Source organism: Leucopleurus acutus (genome assembly GCF_964270905.1).
Source record: "Leucopleurus acutus genome assembly, chromosome: 1".
Taxonomy (NCBI): domain Eukaryota; kingdom Metazoa; phylum Chordata; class Mammalia; order Artiodactyla; family Delphinidae; genus Leucopleurus; species Leucopleurus acutus.
In genome coordinates, this window is record NC_139142.1 from 76,543,198 (window position 1) to 76,568,165 (window position 24,968).

Genomic DNA, 24,968 nt, shown 5'->3' on the forward strand with positions numbered 1-24,968 from the left:
GCAACAAAGACCCAACTCAGCCATAAATAAATAAATAAGTTACTTTAGTTATTTTTAACAAAATGAATAAAGGTTGACTTTGGGCTCTGATCTCTTTACATTTCTCTCCATACTCTCTTTATCGCTAGAATGATGCTGTGAGTTGGATGCTGCAACACCCAGAACTTTCCATGGCCAAAGGGCTCTGAATTACTGCTATCTTAATCTAGTTGACTGACTCAAAGTCCAAACTGGCTAGTGGTTGCATCACAAGGATGAAAATGTCCCAAGCATGATAAAACTCACTGGGCACTGTGCTAAATCATATGATAACATCTGGCCCTTTTAGGATACTGCAGAAGTTTATCTCACCAGAAAGGTCTCCTCGTATGCTATACCTGGTTTTCTATGCTTTCAGTTACTGAGTGAACCTGTGCGCCTTGAGAACTAACCTAATAAAGGTGTGGAAGCAAGTTGAGGGTCAAGGACCATCCTGTTTGAACTCTACAATGTAAACTGGAAGACCATTCAGCAATTAGATATTGAGACAACCACCTAAGTCTCATCTCTCCAGACATGGCAGAGCTGGAATTATCAGATCAGGGTAATCACAGATGAGCTGGTGTCTAACACAACATTGCCTCCTAGGAACTGGTGTCAGTACTGACGGCAAGGTAGAGCGGCAAGTCTTTTTCTAGGGATAAAGAAAGATGATAGAAACAAATCATGCTTACCTGTGCTTTCCTTTTCTCCCGTACAGTACTCTCTAACGTGGGGGGTTCATCCTTGCCAGTAATCTCAGAGAGGTCACCCAAACCCACTTCAGGCCCATGCTTTAAGCCACCTTCTTTCTTTGACTGGAGTCCAAAGAGATCTGACATAATTTCCGCATCTCCCCTCTCCCCCTTTACGAAGTGCACGAGTTCCGTGGCGATACCTGGCTCGGGCACTTCTGCCCTCTCAGCCTCCATTGCATCATCGTGGATACCAAATTGGGTTGGGTCAGGCATGTCACCCAGGATCTTTGTGACTCTGATGTTCTTTGCGCCTTCTATGAGGCCCCCTCCAAACACTGTGCTCCAGAGAATCTGAAAGATTCCTCCCAGTATGGCGAAGAGCAGGTGGAAGAGCCCCACGAACAACGTCCAGAAGAAAGAGAAGAACACCTTCACCAGCTCCTTCACAGTCATCTTCTTTACCTTCCTCCACTGCTTCTTGAGGTTCTTCAGGGTGGCCCTCTTCAGAAAGTTGGCCGCGTTTCTCTTCACTGAGGCACAGGCCACGGCAAACGCAGAGGCACACTCAAAAGCCTTGTCGTCCTCTTCACCCTCAACTTCTAACGTATAGGAAGAGTCTTCATTTTCTTCCTCCTCCTCTTCTGGCCTGTCGGCTGAGTCCGATTCTGAGATCTGTGAGGCTAACTGCATCTCAAAGATGGTGTCTTCACAGAAGTTCACGAACAGCTCCATCTTCTCCTGCTCTCCGCCTTCGTTGACGACATCAAAGATGAACTGCTGCTTAGACTCCTTCACCTGGGGCTTCTCCCACTGAGTTCGACTGGACTCACTGATCTCAAAATAAACACGCTCAATCTTCTTGGCCTCACCCATGATCTCAATGCGTCCTAGGTACGGTTCAAAGTAAGTGAGTACGCTTTCGGCTGGGTCCAACAGACACTTAAGGCGAGGATCATTTGGCATATGTTCGGAGAGGTTTGTCAATAACACCGCCACGTTAAACCCTATGTCCTTGGCCGGCTCGTGGAACCGGTCTACAAAGTCAACGTAATTAAACATGTCATTCTCATCCGCTTCGGCGCACGAAAGGAGAAAGTCAATCTCCGACTGCGTGTACTGTTTTTGCCCTTCCATGGCCTTCTGGAATTCCTTTTTGGAGATGATCCCTTTCCCATCGGGGTCATATTCTTTGAAGGTGTCTGAGCCAGTTAAGTCTTTAAGTTTCAAGAACATGTCAAAGAATTTCAAGATCATTTCTACATTGGTAGAGGACTCTACCAGTGTGTCAACCATCTGCTTGCCAATAGTTCCATTCACCACATTCCCTGTGAGGCAGGTTCAAAAAGACATACAGATACATAAATAAACCCATGTCATCACGTAACTGGTCAGGCAGATATTTCTTAGAAGACTTATATGCCAAATCGGTCAGCTCTTTTCTGACCGTGATGATTTGGAAATGGGTAGGAGGGAGCAGCAAGCCATAAAGACTACACCACCAGGAGCCAAGGGGGAAAGAAACACAGGGAAGGAGGAGATGGCCACGCCAGTGCCTTTTGTCTGGCCTGGGGCCTGGAGAGTGGTTTCATTATCAGATTATCAGGGACACATAGGGATAAGTGGTGCCCCTCTAATCCCCTTAGACCTAGGAGGGTGCCCAACTAGATGGCTGGCATACACACTGGCAGCCAGATGTATCGAAAAGCAATGGGGAGAGGGAGAGGATAGGGAAGAGCAAAGCTTGGAGGTTTTCCCCAGTTCATTCTGGCTTTCCTACTGAGATATAATGAGTTGGTTTCAGGCTTTGTCCATCAGACCATGTGCCCCTCACTCATTTTTTTGTTTCTGAAAATTTGGTTTTCTAACCAATGTCATATGGCATCAATGACCTGCCAGGAGGATAATCTGCGTGATTAGTACGGTTAGTGCTCGGACCAATTACAGTCGTGTGATTGCCTAGTTGTACCAAACAGCCCAACCTTCCAGGAGGGACAGAAGCATCACCACCATGTCCTGAAGGAGATCCAAGAGTTCCTTCAGCAGCTCGATCTGACTGGAATCCTAGAACAGAAACAGGAGATACCCCTGAGCTATCTGATCCCTCAGTAAAGTACAGGGCAGTGAGCAAGGAGAGCCTGCTCTGGGAAGGTCAGGTGAAGGCTACATCCATCTCCAGAATGAGCTCCCTTCTCATGGTGAATGCGGATGCCTTCGCATCCTCTCTTTGTAGCATCGGGAGGCTCGCTGCAGCAGGGTTCATACAAAAGAGTTCCTTTACGGTTTTCCTTTTATTAACGCAACGGGGCAGATATACCAATTGTTGTCCAAAACTACTGAACGACCCAATCCACCAGAGAGCCGTTAGGTATCTCTAGTAGCTTAGGTTGCCATTTTTCATACTGAAGAATTACCAGTGAGCTTCTGGGGAATACTACTGCAATCCAATTAAAGTAGCAAGGTTCTAATCACCAATTGGGTTCTCCTTTCTTTCTTAATTTAGGTTCTCCTGATTCTAATTGGTGGTGATCTGGGTGCCAGTGGTCCCTTAAAATGTTATTAATATATCATCGAGGCTATTCCTCCGGATGGTTTTGATACCAGTCTGTTTGGTTTTCATTTCAGCATTGCAGACGGGGCATTGCCAAGTGAGCTCCGGGCTTGATACCTATGTCACAGAAGCAAAACAAGCCTTGGAAGATCTGAGGTGGGGAATCTGAGGGTGAGGTTAAAAAATGCATTCTGGGCCACATTTCTTTTACAGACTCTCTCTCACAAAGACATAGTTCTTTGGCCCTTCAGACTTCAGAGGGATTTTCTAGCACCCTTGGAGTGTGTCACAGCTGTCCACAAAACATCAGAGAAGTGTAGATTGTCAGAGCTAGAAGAGCCCTCAAAGGTCGTCTATTTTAACTCCCAATATCTTATAGATGATGAAAGCAAAAACCGGAAAGGGGAAGTGACTTCCCAGAAGACACCAGTGAGGAGGTGGCAGGGTCAGCATCCTGTCTCTGGAGCCTCTACACCGCACTGCCCCACTGGGCTGATAAATCGGCAGCCCTCCCAAGAACTCTCTCCTCCCATAAGGCCAGAGTCAAAAGGGGAAAAATGAAAGGGGTAAACAGCACATTCCGGAAGAGAGAGGCAGATGTGACAGCCTTGACAATTTTAGATACATATTATTTAAATTAACGCTGCCAATGTTACTCTGAGCAGCCTGAAACATATCCTGGAGTTCTCCCTCATGTGTTGCCATGGAGAGAGGCCATCGACTACTACAGACGCTACATTTATTTGTTCATAATAAATGCTCTGAGCGATTCCGATTCATCTTGCCAGAGAGATGGGGAGTGAGAAGGAAAGGCAGAGATGGGGGAGAGGGGACGCAAAGGTGACAGAGAAGGGAGATGTGAATTACAGAGACATGCAGACATTTGACAGAGCAGACAGGGGGTATATCATGTGCATAAATTGCAAAACAGTGACAAGGAAGCAAAAGGGATTAGCACCATAAAAAGCAAGGGTTGAGGCTGTTATGAAAAGGACACAAGGGAGAAAGCTGCGTTCATGCAAAAGCCTGTCTGGGACACCCCCGCCCGCCCCCCACTCCCGCAGGTATTCATTCCTATCTCCCACTTAGGCCCTCATTTTAAAAATGAGACCTGATCTGCATGGCTTTTCCAATCATTTCGTCAAGCAGCTACATCCACAATGGGAAGACCAGGGGGTGGGGACTGACTTAGCGTTTCACACCAACCGCACGTCGGGAACGGGGAACGGGCCACAGTACCTGAGAGAGCTTCATCTGCATGTTAGCAAATACATGGAGGAAGCCGACCACTGCATCCCATAGCCTACTGTGAGCGAGGCTCTGCTGGTTCCCAACGCAGGGGCCCTACGGAGAGGAGGACATTCTTATTTCACTGGAGCATCACCAGCTGCTCTGAAACTTGCCCTAGTAAGGGCATTTGACATCAGCTCATATAAGTAGAGAGCTCTTTCCAAAGGTCACATATTTTGCAGCTCAATATTTTCCCAGGATATTATTTTTATCCCCACTCCATCGGGTCCCCCCCCGCCCCCGCCCAATCCTAAGATCCTATTTCTAGGAAAAATCACTAGGAATGTCACAGTGCGGTGATTGTCAGAGATTTTCTTTTAGCTTCCGTTCTTACGCTAGAGAACATTATTTGAGAGGTAAATGCTCTGGTTGAGACAGGACTGAAGGGTACTCCTGCCGACTCTGGCCCACACCTTGGCCTAAGAGGGGTTCTGAGGAACTCCAGGGTTCCAAAGAGCACAATTTGAAAACCAGGCCCTTGTGCACGCATTGTCTGCAGGCAAAGTTGCATGTTAGATGTGATGACCACAGGGCTATCTACTTAAGTGAAAAAATCTGAATTATATTCCTAATGTTCAACTACTTTTAGGATTTTCTTATCATTAACCTAAATGTCAGGTACATCATCTCTATCTTTTCTGAAAGCCAGACATAGACGGATGACTTGATGACCAGTCTGCATTTTCCATGTCAATAGCCTTTCCTATTTTGGAAGATCATTACTGAACCACTGTTTCTTTTCTCTTCTTTTTAGAAATAAGTTATTTGAAATTCTTCTGAATGGAGAGTTGTCTATTCTTTCTTATTTATTTAATCATTTATTTATATCAGTATGGACTCCACACATTCATTTTATGCTTTGGGTTATAATTCAGTACTACTTTATTTACTTTCTTTTGTAGCTCTAATTTTTCCAGTTTTGGCCATTGGGAGCTCTTTCAGTTGGCTCCTGTATCCCTTTGACATACCGCCATCATTTTTTTTTTTAGCATTCTCTTGCACTATAGCATTCTCCAGGCTCATCCTGTATGTTTCCAGCCCTAGTTCTAGAATCAGCCATTTCTCTATGGAGCCCTATTTCCTTTCAATGGTATTAGAAACCAAGATCTGGGCTCTAGTTGTGCTTGTTGCTACTGGGGTATCATTTTTTAGGTCCTCCTGGCTGACAGAGCAGCAGAAATATGTGTGTTGTCCTAATCCACGTGTATACACATATCCATAAATATTTCCATAGGTCACCATTTGTATCTATGTTAAGCTGAACATGAGTTTAGCATACAAATGTCTCGGACTCTCATTCATTCCCACAGGGATCTTCCATCTCCTCTGCTTGCTCCTCTGTAACTTCCCACTCCAACAGTGAGAAACCTCGTTCACTTCCATTATATATGTATAATGGTTTCAGAATTATTAACACATATCCACATGGGAAAAACTTCATCAACCAAAGTGCTTATGTATAGCTCCTTTTGCCTTTGGTCTTTCAGACTGTACTCATTTCCAAAGTTTCTTAGGCCAGCACCTTATTCCCTACCTCTTGAGTGAGGCTGTTTTATATATATATTTTTTACACATTTAGAGTCTTTTGTCACATTCTGCCTATGTTCTTTATCCTTAACTCTTCCTTATAGCTTTTTCCTATATTTTTCTACACTTTAATCGCTCTCCAAATCACGCTTCAACAAACTTTCAAAAGGAACACTGGTACTAGTGTTCTAGTATCAAGTTCTAGAAAAGGCTTGGCAGAATTCCCAGGGAAGAGGTGAGCAGGAGAAATTTTGCCTGCGTCCCTGGATCAAGTAAGCTTGTTTAAAAAACACTGTTCATGTACATTTGGTGTCTGATTCCTAGAAGCCTCTAGATTCTTTGTTGAAACAAAACTGGTTGTTGAAAAAAACTCACATTCACCCCAAATACACTTTTCTTTTACATTTGGGTTAAGTGCTCCACAGGAAGTTCTGGAGATTAGGATGGGCTCTGCAGAGAGCAAATCAGATGCTTGTCAGATCAGTTCAATGACCTTCATACGTACTCCACACGCTGTGAAACTTCAGCTCAGTCACCTGTTCCTAGGTTTATCTCCCTATGTTCTTACAATCCTTGAGTAAAGCATGGATCAATATCTTCCTTAAAATCCTCCTTTTCAAGTCTTAGTCTTGTGTTTATTTTAGTAAGCAAATATGATCTGAGTGTGCCAGTTGGCTCAACATATAGATCTTAAAAAATCTTATATTACATCACAGAGCACCATGATATGGCTACCGATTTCACAGCAAATTCTGCCTGAGGACGTCCTCTACTCCTTTTCACAGTAGCTAGACCACTGTAGGCAATGAGTAGAGAATGCTGTGAACAGAGAAAGATTGCTGTGAGATGTTCAACCTGAAATTTACCTGTTGATGTGACGGCCACTGCACTTAGTTTATGTGCTTCTGAAGTTACCTTTTCCATAGAGTGAATTTCTGACAAATCAGTAGGCTCTCATGAATTCTGTGTTTAATCTCAAGGCTCAAGATAATACCACTTGTCCCTTTATTCCTTCATTCTACCAATCATTCCTCCACTCCACTCTCCATGCTTACTGAACACCTCTGATGTGCCACACATGCTAAATATGAAGAATTTTAAAACGAATAAGAAATCTTCTGTTGACAAAAAGATTCCGGACTAGGAGGGAAAGCAAAGTGTTAACCAGATAAATGCAAATAGTGTGACACTGCTATTCACAGGTCACAGTGGGGTCCATAAACTACAGCTTCTCGTAGAGTGTAGGTACCACTGGTTTCTATTTACAGGTAAGGAATATTGTCAGTGCTATAGCTGGATGCACAGTCCACACATGCAGCCAAGTATTCTGTAGGGAATTAGAACATGGGAATGTTAAGAATGTTCTCTTTGTTCTCAGGCATGCGCTCTATAGCACATACCTGGATGTATTCCGTAAGAGAATTGAAAATCTGCTTGGTGACCGCCAGGGCTTTGGAAAAATTGTGCTGTCCAGATTCATCAATGACGTCCTTCCCTGAGTAATACCAGTAGAAGTCACTGATTGATTCCTAAGAACAAAAAAGGAGAGTTTGGTATTTCTCACATAGTGAGAGAGTTTAGTATTTCTCGGTCCATGAAGCTAAACCCAATGTTCAGGAAGAGTACAAGAGCGTCCTACATTTCTGTGACCACTTTGTTATGACAGAAGCCTGGGACTCTGTGAAGAAGCACAGAGGTATCTGATCCCGAGCACCTTTTAGGTACAGATATTCCCCCTCCGCAGGAAAGAACACATAGAAGAGAGGGCAGCGTTCAGCTGGACCTGGGTGACCATGTTATAGGACAATTTATTCACAATGAAAAATGTACGTTAAAGATAATATTGATCATCCAAATAATCATGATAGCAGCAGCAACATGATAGCTGACACCATAAGTGCCGGGCGTCGTTCTGAGCACGTTACACGTATTAAACCTCTCCATCTTTACCACCACCCAATGAGACAGTACTACTCATTTTCAATGAGACAGGACTACTCGTTTTATAGAGGAGGAAATTGGAACACCAGGAGGTTAAACAGACTGCTACAGGTCAGGAACTGGTGAGTGGCAGAACCAGGTTGAGGAATCAGCAAAGAGAAGAGGGCATCCTTTTTATGTTTGTGCAGATTTTCTTGACATTATTTGGATTTTCCTTCAAACCATTCAACCAGATGACGTCTCAACACTAAGAACTTGTGAACCCATCTTATTCCCGCTTTCTGTACCTCTTTTTCCTAGTGAAAGCCTGTTCCCATGCACAGCTTGCCTGGAGTACTGTGGCTAAGCTTACACTGGCAAAACTAAAGCGAATCAGCAGTTTATAACAGAAGATTTGGTAGATAACCACTCCCCCGACTTCCGTCTTCAAACTCACATTTAGGTATTTGACTTCCCGTAAGTGTGTGGACATAAGATTACAAGACCTTCCTTACTGAGGCTGGACTGTTTCCTGGGCCGTCCCTGAGGCTGTGTAACTGTCTTTAGCTTCCGGAAGTGTATGTGAGGTGTGCTACCACCCAACGCCCACTCACCTGCAGACGCAGAAGGTAGTCCACGGTACTGATGATGACGTTCACGGTGGTGGTGTTGCCCATCTGAGTCCGCAGGAAGTTCTGGAAATCTGAGAACACCAGGGTTGGGTCAGAGTCCATCCCTGCAGAGCAGGTGGCTCTAAGCTTCTTCTCAGCTGAGCTCACAAGAGACTCACCATGTGAAAAGCCTTACAAGGGCACACTGTTTAGGTCCTGAAGGACAGAGCACTGCCCTGAGCCCTCCCATCCCAGCGGCACCAGAAACTGGACTTAATGAGCCCTGAGGGACTTGACAGCAAGGGGTGGGTGTTTAGCTTCAATATCTGAAGATTCTGGAAGCAACTTAGCCTGGGTGGCACTAAATAACATTAGCCATGAAGTTAAAGGCCATGTTACATAGGGTTTCTTATTAAGGAATGGATTAACTGTTGTTCTTAAATTAGCAACTGGCTGTATTAAATGTGGCAACCTGAAATGAATCAAAATTTTGTACCTGAATGTTGTTGTCCCTTGACAAATCAAATCTGTTCCACTTACCACTGTTATGTCCTTCACAAAGTAACTGTAGGAATCTAAAGAGATCTCGTGTAAACTCATCATTCTGGAGTACTTTTTCACCTTGAAAACACAGAACACTGGTGAGCATCTGTTTGGCTTTTCAACATAGAATACCTTCCACCACACATGACTGCAAAAATGCTAAAGGAGCTGTGTCAGAGCAGCGTGGAGAGGGAACTGTGGATGAATGGTGACAGACCCAGTTAAAACTGGAACTGAGGCAACACCCAACAAAGCTAGAATTGTTAGCCCCGGGATGCATTTGGAAGGAAGACAGCTAGGCAGTAATGATTCACAGTCCATAACACATGCTTTGGAAGATGGAAGACACTTCTTTAATTAAACAACAAACTGCTCAGTTAAACTCAACATGCAACCACCAAGCCGAACATGTGTCTGTGCTGAGCCGATTAAATAAGATCTCTTGGGACTCACACACACGGTAGGAGCTCGGGCCGGAGACTCAAACTTACCACGCTCACGAACGATGACTAGCCGTAAGAGAAAAACAGAAGGATACAGAGTAAGAAAACCACAGACATCAAGACAGACTCTCTTTAGCTAATACTGGTTCTGTGAACACATCAGTCTGGATATGCCTTATCAAAACTATGGATGGAAACATCTTGCTGAAATGGAGCAAGTCCTTGGAGATGAAGCAGCAGTGAACAGGGGCTCTAACCAGAAATAGTGAACTAGGATTTTAATTGGAAACAGAGAAGCCTTCACCTTCATCAGTTACTTACGTGTTCCTTCCTCAGTAACCATCCCCAGGCCTTCAGCTTTATTCTGCCTCTCAAATGCATTCAAATCAAGGACACTTGTAACAGACGAAAGAAAACAAGGTTCAGGGCTACATGCACTGGGAAAACGGGTTTTTAACATCAATGAACCCATCAACTAAGAATACCCTGTCCCTGCATTATCATAAATGCGCCAACGTATTGTGGTATGGTTGAGAGTCTAATGGTTCCCTGGGTTTGTGCTAAGTCGTGTTGTCCAAGGATGCCTGGAGCTCACAGCCCTTGCCATGTGCAAGGACAGGGGTCAGAAACATGTATGTGATGGTCACTGTTTGTCCAGTTTGAGTCCCTTCTTATGGATGAAGATTTAGAAAGGCTTTCCAAATCAAGAAGGAATAATCTGTTTCTAAGATTTCTTAAGGGAAAGTTTACTTTAAACTGTACTAATTCATGTTCACCTTCCACATTTAACCTACTTTCTCTGAGAATCACAAGGAATAGCGGCTTTTAGTGCTTAGGATGAATACTGATGGAGAGAGCTACAAAGTTTCAGATTTTTTTTTTTTTTTGCGATACGCGGGCCTCTCACTGTTGTGGCCTCTCCCGTTGCAGAGCACAGGCTCCGGACACGCAGGCTCAGCGGCCATGGCTCACGGGCCCAGCTGCTCCGCGGCATGTGGGATCTTCCCGGACTGGTGCACGAACCCGCGTCCCCTGCATCGGCAGGCGGACTCTCAACCACTGCGCCACCAGGGAAGCCCCAAAGTTTCAGATTTTGAAGGGCCACACCCTTTTATTCTATCATTCAGGAGCCAAAAGTAGCCAAGATCACGCTTTCTAGAGGCAATGGTGTCCCTAGGTGCTCCTGAACCTGTGACAAGTTGGCTTTCATTTTTGTCCTCACCTTCCACAACCTTCCCAGCCACAGCCACCAACAAAACCTGCTTAGCCAGGAACCTCTAGGACAACCGCAAAGCTATAATGAAAATAATGATCATGTGATTTCCAACTGGGGCTCACTCCATTTCTCTAATAGGGTCTAACTCCTTAGCCAATAAAAAAGATTTTATGGAACATAAGACCACAAAGTCTCACAAGAATATAGACCTTAGAGAAGCTTATGGCTGAGTCCAGTAAGATTCTGCAAAACCTCCTCTTCCTTTTATCACTGGGCAAAGGAAATGACTGTTGGATTGGAAAGACTTTGGGGAAAAATCCAACACCCCTTCTCCCCTTTTAGGGAGTCACATATGTTCTGTAATTTAGATGAATTTTAAAGAGAAAGTGAAAATTCCTACTGCCATTATATTGGTTTTCCCCAGACCCTGCTATAAAAAGGGTCTGCTTGATAATACAAAATTATCCTTTGATTTGGGGAGGAGGATACGGAACCAGGACACTTGGACATAGCTGCTTTGAAGCATCACTGCTGATTCAGGAGACAATCTGTGCGGTGGACATCTCTGACCCTTACTCCATCCCGAAATACCCATTTCAAATGTTCCGATTTCTTCAATGCTTAACAATTTTACAAATACACATTATTTTTATAATCAGCAAAAAACCATTAAAATACCTTAAAACTTCTGTTAGAACTCAGTTGGCCTCTAAGGGTATGTCACCTGTCCCTCTAAGCCATCATTATAAATTAGCTTAGCAATATTAAGTACTACAGACTACCAAGAGAACTCTTAGAAAGTTAATCGAGAATATCATGAGCAATATGGGACTGAACTGCCTTGATTTTCGCCATCTTTGAGTCCACATGTACTATTTCACCCTCAGTGAGTCAGGTCTGGCAATATTACATTTTCTTTTCCTGAGGGAGGTAATAAATGAATTGGCTGTCGGTGGGGGAAAAATGGAGCTGAGGACAAGGGATTGTACTGCAGCTCAAATATGCTCCGTATAACCCCAGGGTACAATATTTACCCAATCCAATATGACTAGCAATATTATGCAGTCCACCAAAAAAAGAACATCCCATCCTCCAAAGTTTCAATTGGACTAACGTTCCAAGTTTAAGAATTATTAACTGGAGGCAAACGAGCTAGATAATTATAACTTTGACTTCTTTCAGAATGAGTTGCAGACGGTTCAAAATACATATGAATCTCGGAGAATAAGCTGACACTTTTCTTAGAAAGATTGCTGGCTTGTTCCTGAAATGAGCAAGTGTGGTAACCTTACGACTTCTGGTTACCTACTGTTCATCTGTCAGAGGGTTCAGCCACGAGGGGAGGCTTACGCCACTGGGTAATATAAACGGAAAGTTTAATGCTTTGTTTTTCAGACAACGTCAAAATGTTCCCACGTCAGGATGTGCCTCTGTCAAAATGGATGTGTCAAAATATGTACCCACAAAATATCTATTCAGGCTGAAAGAACTGTTAAGGATTAACAAAGTGCCTAATGGGTCTAACGAACACATAGCCTTGAGTCACACTGAGGGATTCCTCCTCTTTTCCGTTCTTTTCTAGTTTGACTTTTATGAGCATACATGTTTAAGAGAAACTCACTCAGCTCCACATAAAACCACCTAAGAAAAAAGGAGGTAAGGGCGATTCAAACACCAAACAGGTGTTGGTAGAGGGGTGTGTGTGTGTGTGTGTGTGTGTGTGTGTAGATTACATTTTCCCCTCTGAATGCTATTTGAAGGTAATCCTGAGGGCTGGAGGAACAATACCCATCCTCTTAGCTTTCGGAAGTAGGTACTCCTTTCTCAATAATTCCATGATAAGCCAGTTTATTCTGTGGCCCTCCCCCACCCCATTCCCCTTTCCCTGAATAGTGAAGAACTTTAAAAAAATGCTATGGGTGGTTTTCCCATATTTACCTGCAAGACTGCATAAGACCAGAAAGGCTTTGAAAGAACCCAGCATCCTTTTTCTCCTTTAGGTAATCTAGCATTTTCTGCAAGGGAGACACATTTAAAAGGGAAAAACAATGAAAACTATGGCACACGTACTAACCCTCCTAATTGTGATGGACAGATGGCAGCCATGCAGGTACACCGAGTCAGATCCAGGATGGTGGTTTGTAACCCTGGGTAAGCATCGAGATACTCCACCTGTGGACTTAAACCTTCAGTGTGCCTGAGCGCCACCCTTCACTTATGGAACCAGAATATTTTAGGGCAGATGTTTTATTTTATAAAGGTCCACTGGTATTGACAGTATAGTGGATCTTTGACATTCATAGATTTACTGTTTGAAGCCTCTTCTATTTGGGAACAGGTGCCAGGACTGGGATGTAGTAATGTTTACGGTTGCTGAGGTATAATCTGAACAGCTCATGCAATGATTTTAACGCACTGGAGCAAGGAGCTTACCTACTAACGAGCCTAGTTGAGAGCTCAGTATCTCTCTCACAATAAGACTTAGTTTCCTCTGTTCCCTGTTACTGGCAAGCCAGGAACTTTGTCTGACATAATAAGAATTTTCTTTTTTCTTTTTTTTTTAATGGGCTCTGTAAGAAAGTCAACTGACGGGGTGGTGGTGGAAGAGAACAGAAAGTGAGGGGTGCCTTTGAAAATGGTAGTTCTTAATGAGAAATTTGTTTGTGATGAGTTAAAGCCTGGGAAAAATTATACGCAATAATGGTAGTCATGGATTTGGAAATTCTCAAAGGCCCTGGGATATAACCCTTATGAATGCCAAAAGTCTTTGAAATTTCATTTTCCTGTGCTCACAGATGCTTTTATTTTTAGCCAGAGCCTGGAGTACTCAGGAGACACCAGTGCATTTCTATCTCCTGTAGCCAGTTCCAAATCAGATTGCTGAATGAACTCCATGTGCCAGACACTCCACTTTGTATGTCTTCGTGTGTCCTCTCACTTAATGCATGATGGCAGGAGTTTTTATTTGCATTATTCACTGCTACACCCTCTACCCACAGAAGAGAGCCTGGCCCTAGTGCATAGTCAGCAATCACTAAACAGCTGTTAAATAAATGAATAAGTGAACGAACAATAGGTGTGTGGGGTTATGAACCTCACTTAACTGATCAGGCCCCTTTTGCTCACAGTAAGGCAGCTAATAAGGGAAAGGGTCGAAATAAAAACCTAAGGCTTAGAAAACTTCCTCTAGAGCATATTTTTGTAGAAATGATGAAAAAAATGTAATGTTTTTCTTTTTGAACCCTAGGTAAGCCCTCTTTACTAAGCATACCTTTGTCTAAAGACTCCTAGTCCTGGTATTATCTGTGTTCCCAGTTACTCTGATATAACTGGTCACTAAGGACAAAACACCAGCAAAGGTGATTCTGGGTGGCCACCTCTGTAGCAGAGTCAACATCTCTTCCCTGAAGTGTGACAGCTGTCAAATGGAAATACCCCAGGAAGTCTGCCCCACCTCCTGCAAGCCCCCATTACCTGCTGCACGCCAGCGTTGCCCCCATTCAGAATGGCGATCCCCAGCTTCAGAGTCTCCACCACCATGGGGCTCATCTCACCTGCCGTGGTAAAGATTCCGTTGAATCACCAAGGAAACAGAGGGTAAATCACATCTACTGGGCTTTACCAGGACCCGTTAATAATGACGTCACGTCATGGTGTGACATCTCTGTGGTAGCTAAGGGGCCCATGTAGAAATCTCAGAAATCACCTTTGCTGGCGCTTATCATCTGAAGGACCATCTCTGCGGCTCCACGCTCATGCAGCCGAGCTTGCTGATAGAGGGTTTTCTGCTTTTCCATTTCTTTCTCCTAGAAAAAAAAAAAAAAAAAGCGGGAAAAGATTTGTTTACCCCCAGAGAATCCACCGTGGTCAGGTGAGTTGAGAGAGACAATCTTTCCTTGCCTAAGAAGGCAACAAACATAATTCTGAACAAAACAGACTTTGGAAGTTTATTTTTAGATGCTGTCCAGCTTTCCAAAACTGTCCACCCATAATTTACTCACCTTTTGATGCTGAATTTTCTACTTTTTGTACTGATAGGTAACACAGTCTGTTCCCCTGTGATACTATAATTATAGGAAGTGACCCCAGGTTAAAATGTGCTTGCTTTCAATGTTCAGTCATACAGGAAAACCTGCTGAGGGCTCAGCTGGAGTTTATCTGTAGGAAACACCCACTTATCCAGAATGCTCAGACCACACTTAACTGAGACTGTACCAGCTATGAGATGCTAGAATGTCAAGGCTTTCCAGAACTGTAATCGTCTTCATTTACTTTTACTGTTGTATACTTTGTCTATAAAACAGTACAAGTAAACTCATGTCGCTCTATCTTGAGAGATTCAGGGTCCTGCACTGCCTCAAAATTAAGACTGTGATTAAGTACGTTTACAGAATAACGGTGCAAAAAACCATCCAGTGTCTCTACTGCTGTGAATTTTCACTTTTGAACGTTTGAATGTGCCCTTCTACGGCCCCTGTTACAACCACACTTGGGTAGAAGTAGGAGATTTTCCAGAAGAGCAAAGCTGTGGGGCCGTTTGCTGACTGAGCCAAGAGACAGACAGCAACCACAACTAATGTATTTGCCGCCAGACACATGTGGTGGGTGAGCCATGTGGCTAATGTCAGCACCCACCCCTGAAGGCCCTCCTGCTGTCTTCAATCTTAGTGAGAACTTACTTCAAACGTCTTTTCCTTGTCTTCCTCCCCTTCTTCGTCTTCCCCACTCTGACAACTCTGAATTCCATGCAGCAGGGAGAGGAGGAGACAGACAAGCAAATTAAAGGTGAGCCTTGTATGTATATGTATGGCTGGTTCACTTTGCTATACAGCAGAAACTAACACACCATTGTACTCCATTTATTGGAGTACATTATACTCCAATAAAGATGCTAACAGAACAGAACAAAACAAAAAGGTGAACCTTGTAAACAAGACTCTACTGTGTGAGGGAAGGGGACAGGATGTAATTCACAGGTACCTCAGGACCTCAGCACTCTGTAAAACCAAGAACATTTGGACCACTGCAGGCAACATTCAACTATAAAGGCCACCTTTGCAGTTACCACGGGGTTCAGAAATGAGAAACGGGAACGCCGAGATCACACAGTCAATGGGGACCCATCGGGTTGAACCACAGACCTGAACTCTTCTACTTAGTAAAGTTCTGGTGTAAATCGAGAGACAAGAGCACAGGGAGCTGGCCTGTCTCAGCAAGAACCAGGGGGCTTGGACAAAAGATTAGGGAAACCCAGACTGTGAATCCCAAAGTGACCCCGTGGTGCAGCTGGTAGGGGAATGGGCGCTCCTGTACCCCAGCCTACCCCCCTTGCTGCCCGACATGAAGTTCTCCCATTTGAGAAGCAGCAGTTTGCTTAACCACTTGGCATTCCAGAGGCCACCGTCCCTCTCTGTGACACAGAAACGCCATCTCTGGTCACTCCATCTCTTCCAGAACACTAGGAACTTCCTGTAGTCTCTAGGCCTGTTTCCAAAGGTACCGAACTTCCTTCACCTACAGATGTGTCTGAACGGCTGGACGTGTTCTGAGCACTGAGTAAAAATACGAGGATGAAGTGGATGCCTGAGCCCTGATTAGCTGGCTCAGAAGCATCATGAGAACCCAGCCACCAGACCCACTGTTTCTGCAAAGCTTCAAGGTTTCTACAGGATGATGGGAGAGTGGTTTATTAACGCTGCCCGTATGGCACGGGAATTGTGTGAGGCCTGGAGCCCAGGCCATGACCCAGTCCCAGCCAGGCCTGCTGCTTACTGGGACAGTCTTCATGTGCCTGAAGAGGTCTAAGGGAAATAGAAAGACTGAGACAACGGGCAGAAAACCCACGTGTACCTTGGCCATCATGCTGGCATAGGAGGTGTACAAAGGGTCGTCTTCCAGTTTGCTGGAAAGAATGGAAGAAATATTTAGCAGGCTACCTTTGGACCCAGCAGAAAAGACCAAGTGCCGTATACATCTTCAATGTACTAGTGAATTAATTAGAAACTCCCTCCCTCACCCCGATTCTTAGAAACCACTGTGAAAATCTGAATCAGCCTTGGCTTGACATGGAATTCAGGGAGGAAGTTACAATTTCAGGCTGCTTCATCTTCAGACTCAGTGTCAGGCGTTATGATGAAAGGCCTTAGGTAGCTCCCCTAGAGGTTTCTTGATGGCCAAGAACAGAGCAGCCAGGAGGGCTGCTCGAATCTGGCATCCCCTCCGTGCACACTGCAACCTGCGGGAGGACGGTTTGGGGTCGACACAGCTGCGCCTGTGCCTGGGACGAGCAGGGCGCTCCGGCAGTGCTGACCTCCTCTCTGTGAGAGCATTGCGGCTAAAGTGGAGTATGATCTGATGAAGTGGGTCCGGCTGCTTTTCTGTCTCCTCCGCCTCTTCTTCTTCCACCTTGGGAGATCTCTACACAAACCAAGGCAGACAGGTTTTAGGCGCGGATTTCAGCACATGGCACACCACCGCATGCGAACAAAGGTAAGAGCACCAGGCACAGAGCGCATCACCTCAAAGCACAGAGAGAAACCGCGACGTCATATGTTTATTTCAGGACAGAAGCCCTAAGGATGCAAGGTTTGGGAATGAAATATATGTATTTTTCAGCCAATTAAAGAAACACTGCAGTTTGGGGGGTTAAAACGAAATGAAAGGAAAAGCAAAAGCCTGACCGCAGGGGAGGCGCTACAGACCCCAGTTAGCAGAACTCTCATGCAAGCTCTGGGCACCCTCGGTCAGGAGGGAAGCCCTGGAGAGTCCCCGAGAGGCCACGTCTCTCCGTCAACACCTGACATTTCTCTTGGAGAGCTGGGCTGGGAACAGGTGTGGGGCAAGAGTTAAAAGCACTGGGGCTGTTTTGGGGTCTATTACTATTCTAGACTCAATCCACGGAAACAGTTCTCTTTCCTGCCCTCACCCCTGACCCTGAAAATCTTGCTGTTCCTGAGAGATGCCATCCTGGAGCTGTGAGCCTTGCAGTTTCTCCTCTTTTCTCTCTCTCCTTTTACAGAAAGGGAAATAGCAGCTGATGCCAGACGTATAAGTGGATTTTCCAGCAGTGGCAGAACAAGCAGGATGGACCATATTCAGTAAATTGGTGAGAACTGCGCAGGTTGTGTGAATGGTTCAGAAGAAGGGAGAGGGTTGAAATGATGTGCATTGTCAACTTCACACTAATCAAGAAACTGGGAAAACCAAGTGACTGTCTTTCTCACCGACAGGAATATATGAAAAGACTGAAGGGCATAGAGAGAAATGGAAAGAAAATGCGGGAGGAAGGATTAAAGGAAAAAAGCCAGGAAGAGGATAAGAAACAGAGGGAGATGGGGAAAGGGAAAGAGAATGTAACATGGAAAGTGTAAATATGAGAAACACAGGGCAAGACTAATGGAGAGAAGTAGGGATGAGAGAAAAAGATAGATGGGAGAAATAAGGAAAAAGAGGAAAAGAACCAGGGCTTGGCCAAAGGAGAGGAGGGTGTATTTTCTTTCTGAACCAGGATGAAGCTCAGTGTTGCTGCCGCGATAAGCTTTTCCCCTTGCGTGTTGTTTCAAGTAGTTTTAGAGCATGAAGCCTGTTAGAGACGAGGCGTGGCAAATCTTCAGAAGGGCCAAATACAGAACTGTGAGATGCAGGAAGGGCATTTAGATATGCCTTCCCCAAAGTGGAGCTACTGACCGGACATGCAGGGCTTTGGCTGGGGTGGCTGGCCTCCTGCAACCAAGGGTGCTCAAAACTTAACTTAGCATGAACTTTCCGAGGCATGGCTGCGCATCCCAAGCAACATCAGCTGTTAATGAGGACGGGGGAGGATGATCACAGGACCAGCCCCTCCAAGTGAAATTCATCCTCTGGCTCTTATGACCATTATTAGCAGGGTTTCCCCTGATAACTTATACAGTTAGCTCCTTTCAGATTTATACACCCAATTCTTTGCGCATCTTTAACGGTTATAACGCACACACATGAATACAAAAATCAAATGCATTCGCACCCATATCTGCTCCCAGTTGAGTCAGTACTTACAGCCAAATCCTGTACTAGTTTCTCTTCAAAGGAATACTCCTCTGTTTCTATCCAAAATCTCTGATAGCCATGGAGGAAGAGGTTAATAGAGCGGTGCCTGAGCGGAAGGGGTGAGAGTGAGGTCAAGAGGGGTCCACGGGACACCTTGTTTTAGTTTGGGCGGTTAACGGTTAGTAAGCAGTTTTTGTACAATCCTTATCTTCTGATTGGTCAGGGTAGCCAAGAGCACACCGTAAGCATTTGTTTCAAAGAAACCAGAACCCTCTAACGTGGCGGATCCTGAATATCTGGTTCAAGACCTGGAGGTCACCGTAACCCTCCTCCGGTCTCCTTGGGTCTTTATCATGTTTTCCCTGTAGTGAGGATTCATTAGGCCAAGGAACAGTCCTGAACTATCTGCTAAATACGGCAATTTGGTTATTCATTTTGGCGGATCACCTGTCCAGGTGACCCAATCTAAATCATGCTGATGGTGAGGGGGTCAGTCTCAGATACGCTGAAAGCAGCAAAGCGTGGCTTCTTTATAGAGCCTCTGAGGAACCACAGCTGCAAGGGCTCCAGCTTCCACTCAGGAAGCAAAGTTTGGGCACGCTGCGCAACTTCTGCGTGCTTCACAGGTTCTAGCTGTGGCCCTGGTATGTGGGAACACTGCATACACTGGCACAAGCCACTCACTCCCTATAGGACAAGACTGACGTCTGGGAATATTAGCCGCTGAAGAGCCAGTAAGTGGTTACCCAAATGTGAGGAGGAAAGGAGAGAAAAGGAAGGTCAAGACCAGAGTCATCGAGACCTGGTCATGGTTTCCAGTAGAACACAGCCCTTACCATCTTTCTTCAAAATCTGACCAATCAGAGTTTTTTTAAAAAATTGTACAAATTTGTGTTTTTATGGGTCATGTTAAATCATGGTCAAGAAAGGAGGAGTGTGCAGAGAATGAGCGGGTCTCTCCACAGGTTACATTACCATTAAAATGAGTATAAGCCTGTCATACTGAGTTTTTTCATTAACCTTTTCCAGCCAAACCCGTTGAAAGGTGCTCAGGAAGAAATTGTTAATTTTGTGTCTGGGGAAAAGCATACAGGTTTTCTTTTAAAAACTCACATCAGAGAAACAGTTTCCAGATGATAAAATAAATCCCTTTAGCCCTTTAGTTTGGAAGACTCCATGTAGTTTAGATCCTCATAAGATGGAGAAAAGGAGCGGACTCCACCACTAGCTTCTTAGGTAGTTAGTTTTTATTGTCGTTATGAAATCTACGTATAATTCTCCATGCTAGGGAGAAATCCAGGGCAACCCTCTAAAACAGCTGGGTTAGGGGCTGGGGTGGCCACGTTTCATCAAGGACACAGTGAATTCCTGGACTTACTATTATCCATACAGGGACAGAGTCGTTGAAGGAGCAACCAAAATATTAAAGGACGGCGCTAACATTGTCAGTGGATTTAGGAAAAAACTGCTTGTTTTTGAGAGATGTAATTGCCGCCTAGCTGGCCCTGGAGGCATGTGCTTAAAGCTGAGTCCTTCTGGAGGTCACGTTAGCACATCAGGTATGGCTCTCTACCAGAGGGGAAAGCCAATGCCTTCTTGATGTTACCACTTCTAGAAAACAGACAAAAGTCCTAGGCGTTTTTGCGTTTTCTACTGGACTATACATTTCATTTGTCTGCCAGGGCTTCAGCAGGCTTCATGCCCATGACTTCCTGACTTAATTTTTCAGCTTTTTATTAATGAATTCTACTTGATTTGTGATGCCTCCACCTTTCCAGAGACACTAGTTTATTTTCTCAGGAGACCTGTAGGAGCAGGTGTGTGTCTCAGAGGCCGTGATTCTCCACCATCTTCAAAGACCCTAACTAGGAGAGCTCAGTCGGCCAGCTGGCTCAGGACAGGGATATAGGACACTCTCGACAGATGATGGCCAAGATGCACAATTAGATGAAAGCAAAATGTCAAGCATAGGAATACTCTTTCATCTGATATTCCAAAGAAACACATTTATTTACATGGGATTCAGAATTTACTTGGCCAAGTCAGTTTATTTTTCCTGACCAGGTGAGGATGTTCCTATTGATTTGAGAGGTGATGAAGCAGTGGCTATTCAACTACCAGCTTTGTTTATGATCACAGGCTCAACCTTACTGACTGTGCAATTAGTTTGAGGATGGGAACGTTGCCGTATCACCAATGACACTGAGTCAGCCTCAGGGGTCGACACTGGCCCAGTCTATACCGATGCTCTGCCCTGTGTTGACACAGCGTGTGTTCACACACAATCCAGAAAAGCCTTCACATATATTTGACTTCAGATTATAGACTAAACATCCAGGGAAAGGCCTCATGCCCATGACTGGCCTCTTGGGCCATCTCTAACCAGTGCCCTTTCTTTATCTTGAAGGCAAGTACATCATGCTGAAGAAGTCTCAGGTTACATTTCTGTACTTGCTGAGGAAACATAGTAATTTTGGTGTCATCCAAGTACTTGAACATGGAAATATTGTTTGATCTGTGGATGGAATCTGGGGTAAAGTATTTTAGAAAACAGTTCCCTTTTTCCAGGGTGCCTTTACAGCTGCACAAAGAATCCCACCAAGGCAAAACTAGAGAGCTTCCATCTGCTTACGTGGCTGACTTTACAGTGCAAAACGGTGAGCTGAGGCAGGCTTGGGGGCACGAAGGAATCTCATCTATTTTCAGTTTTTATGCTTACCTTGGCAGGCCATTATACTACATGCAGACTGTAATGGCTCTGTGGGTGAAGGACTCCAATCTCTACCTCTGGGATCAGGAGGGTCAGGGCCAGAAGAGAGCACAGCTCCGGGAGGATACCTTAATTCTCATCTCTGACTCACATGCCAGGAGAAAATGACAGAATACTTGCCTGGGCAGGTTGTAGAGAGGGGCCATCCTGAAACAGGCCACCACTGCCCGTTTCCGCTGCTTTGATAGCAGTTTGTGCCAGACCGCCTTCTTGGACCTCAAAGGCTGTTCCACCTGAGAAGAAATCACATGGGTAGGTGCACACCAGGCTGATCTGGGTGGCAGAAGGTAGTCACCTGCAGCCCAGACTTCTCAACCCTAGAAGAATTTTGATTTCTCAACTGTAGTCAGCAAAAGGTACCCAGCACTAAATGATTCAGTCTGTGGGAGTCTTAGGTTTTCTTTCTTTTCCCAACTGCTTCTGGTGGCTTATTGCTTTACAAATGAGTAGGGAGCTTGGATGGGTCATTTGAACTAATGGGAAAAATTTTTCAAACACTGGGAATGTTAAGCATTGAGGAGTCTTGCTACAATGAAGTACCAAGATGACACTTTGGGGGTAGGCCAGGATGATCCTTGCTCCTTGCTTTCTGTCTTACAAGGGTGCTCTTAACTAAGAGCTGAGTGTGGAGGAGTTTTATATTTTGCAGGGTAGTCTTCCTTCCTCAAACCTCAGGGTAGACGCTACTTACCTGCTCTAGGTGGAAGACAGCTGCTGAAATTCTCTGCACACGCTCCACTGTCTTTTCTGGGTTGGAAGGTTCTTCACTCTTCAAAACATCCTTGTATAGGTTCAGTTGCCACTTTACAGCTGGGTCATCAGACTGCAAATTGAAGCATGTACATGAAATGAGCAATCTCTTATACCTCTTGAACTGAAAAGGCCTTTTACTCCTAGCATGGTACCATAGTGTTCAAGTCTTTTCTATTAATTCCTCTCTCATTTTCTCTATTATCTTTTTCTGGAACAAAGTAGTAGAGCTTTGTAGGAACTTCTCATTCTAGCCTATATGTCTCTTAACCTTCTGTCATATTTTCTACCCCTTTCTCTCTGCTCTGCCTTACGATTTCCTTAAATCGAGCGTCCAATTCATAAATTCTCTTTGCAGCTGTATCTACTACATTTTTTAACCTATAACTTGAATTTTTAATTTCAATGATTATTTTTAATTTTTAAAAATCACTGTGAGGTCTTTTTCAGTGCCACCTCCCCTCTCCTTTTTAAAAAATAATGTCCAAGTCTTGCTTTATAGTTTACATTGCTGCCTTTATCTCTTTAAATATTTCAACCACACTTTAAAAATCCCTTTCTGTAGCTCCTTAGGCTTGAATTCTTCATTTCGTGGCATTTTCTGACTCTCTAATGGTGGTGGATTTCCTTTCACACTGTATTTTTGTGAGCTTGTATTCAGGAGGAGTTTTGTTGACTAGCATCTCAGCCCATATTCTAGCAGGTAGACACTCTCTAAGTGGTTCCATGGCTGTTTTTACAGATGATTCATGGGTTTCACTGGTTCAGGGCCAGTTTTATGTATGTTTCTTGCTCTACATTCATGCACAGCATGGGAAGTTAGGCCCCACACTCCCGTTCCAGGTTACTAAAAACCCCAGCCCCTATAATATATATATCTGGTCAGGAGAGCTCTGCGAGTTTTCCCAACTGCATCATCTTCTCTTCATTACTATGATTTAGAGCACCTATTTTCTGGCACTTGGAATTTCTTTTTACTGCCTTTTTTTGTAGTATATTTTACCCACCATTCCTACATATTTGGGATGGAAAGGAGAGGCTATTTGTGTCACTTTAATCTTCCATCTCAGAGCATAATATAATGTATCTGAGGAAAGAGCTGTTCAGACGTGCAGGCTTGGAAAAATCTTAAATAGCCTTAAAATCAAAATTGGTCTTGATTTTTGTTTGTTTTTTTGGGTTATATCAACTCAGGTACAAAGTTACTTTGTTTACAAATCTCTAGAGCTGGAAGTGCTAAAACTTCCCCCAGGTGTCTGTTCCCCTCTTTAACAAAGCTCACAGTCAGTAAATTCTGAGACCTAATCTAACCCCCCTGCTATGGCTTGATGCTCACACAGTGGGAGGTGGGAAGACATGTTTTACTGGGCCTCTCTGCAACAGCAAAGGAAAGAACAAAAATTAAGGGCCAAAAAATGAAAAACTAAGGGCAGAGAGTTAGTTCTACCGATTAAGCACAAGTACTCTGAGGCTGTTTTTAGAACACATTTAAAAAAACATGAGTAAACTAAGTGGGTGTATGGCACCCTGCAGCCAGAAGGAAGCCTGTGTGAGTTCTCATTGTCTTCCTGCTGCATCACCTTTTCCTGCAAGTGCAAGTTATTCCACAGATGTTCCTTCACCTCTTCGTCTGTGTCCTTCTGTGGAAAGAGATGTTGAATTTTATTCCTACAGGTCAATATGGAAATATAAAGCAGGGATGCACTGAGGGCCAATGGACAGTTTTGTTGCGATCTTTATTACGAGGACAAAAGAATAGAATTGACAGAGACTCGTCCCAAAGGGCATGCGCTGACTCCCAAGTCAGCTGTAAAGACAATGGGGTGTTGGGACTTCCCTGGTGGTGCAGTGGTTAAGAATCCGCCTGCCAATGCAGGGGACACGGGTTTGAGCCCTGGTCCAGGAAGATCCCACATGCTGCAAAGCAACTAAGCCCATGTGCCACAACTACTGAGCCTGTACTCTAGAGCCCACGAGCTACAGCTACTGAGCCCGCGTGCCACAACTACTGAAGCCCGTGTGCCTAGATTCCGTGCTCCACACAAGAGAAGCCACCACAATGAGAAGCCCAAGCACCGAAACGAAGAGTAGCCCCCACTCGCCACAACTAGAGAAAGCCCAGGTGCGGCAACGAAGACCCAATGCAGCCAAAAATAAAATAAATTTAAAAAGATATATATATATATATATAAAAATGGTAAATTAAAAAAAAGAAAAAAAGATGATGGTGCGTTGCCTCTGTGCACCTTGGCACCTCTGTGTCCATTGGTCTCCAGGGAAGAAGGACAAATCCTTTAGGGGTTGAGCACTGATCACCACCACCTGTATTACATGCTCCACCAAAGCAGATGGGCGACTTACATAGCTGTACCGTGATTTTGCGAGGGAGATCAGCTCCTGATCGCCTGGGGTGCACATATTCAAACCAATGGGCAGCATTTTCTTGAGTGCAGCCACGATGAGGGAGGTCTGGATGGAATACAAGTCCCCCCTCCGCTTCGTCTTCTTCCTCTCCTGGTCCTGTCCTCCAGACTAGGAGATGAGGTTGAAACAAACGGGTTGAGTGACTCTGAAGGGCACCGCCTCACCTTGGAGGCAGCCTGCCTCCT

The 24,968-nt window shown here is 44.6% G+C and overlaps 1 protein-coding gene across 3 annotated transcripts in view; it reads right to left on the bottom strand.

The window, feature by feature from the left end:
* RYR3 (ryanodine receptor 3) overlaps positions 1 to 24,968 on the bottom strand; it is a 557,501-nt gene that overhangs the window by 25,829 nt on the left and 506,704 nt on the right. For all 3 annotated transcript variants that reach the window (XM_082842048.1, XM_082842046.1, XM_082842047.1), the window contains 18 exons: positions 24,721 to 24,891; positions 23,940 to 23,999; positions 22,301 to 22,432; positions 21,730 to 21,842; positions 18,849 to 18,945; positions 17,125 to 17,231; positions 16,665 to 16,716; positions 15,494 to 15,550; positions 14,521 to 14,620; positions 14,289 to 14,368; positions 12,753 to 12,829; positions 9,916 to 9,993; positions 9,153 to 9,250; positions 8,616 to 8,704; positions 7,482 to 7,610; positions 4,504 to 4,608; positions 2,696 to 2,777; positions 714 to 2,041 (listed from right to left, as the gene is read on the bottom strand). In XM_082842048.1, the coding sequence (XP_082698174.1) occupies positions 714 to 2,041; positions 2,696 to 2,777; positions 4,504 to 4,608; positions 7,482 to 7,610; positions 8,616 to 8,704; positions 9,153 to 9,250; positions 9,916 to 9,993; positions 12,753 to 12,829; positions 14,289 to 14,368; positions 14,521 to 14,620; positions 15,494 to 15,550; positions 16,665 to 16,716; positions 17,125 to 17,231; positions 18,849 to 18,945; positions 21,730 to 21,842; positions 22,301 to 22,432; positions 23,940 to 23,999; positions 24,721 to 24,891 (2,955 nt within the window). The remainder of the gene's footprint in view (positions 1 to 713; positions 2,042 to 2,695; positions 2,778 to 4,503; positions 4,609 to 7,481; positions 7,611 to 8,615; positions 8,705 to 9,152; positions 9,251 to 9,915; positions 9,994 to 12,752; positions 12,830 to 14,288; positions 14,369 to 14,520; positions 14,621 to 15,493; positions 15,551 to 16,664; positions 16,717 to 17,124; positions 17,232 to 18,848; positions 18,946 to 21,729; positions 21,843 to 22,300; positions 22,433 to 23,939; positions 24,000 to 24,720; positions 24,892 to 24,968) is intronic.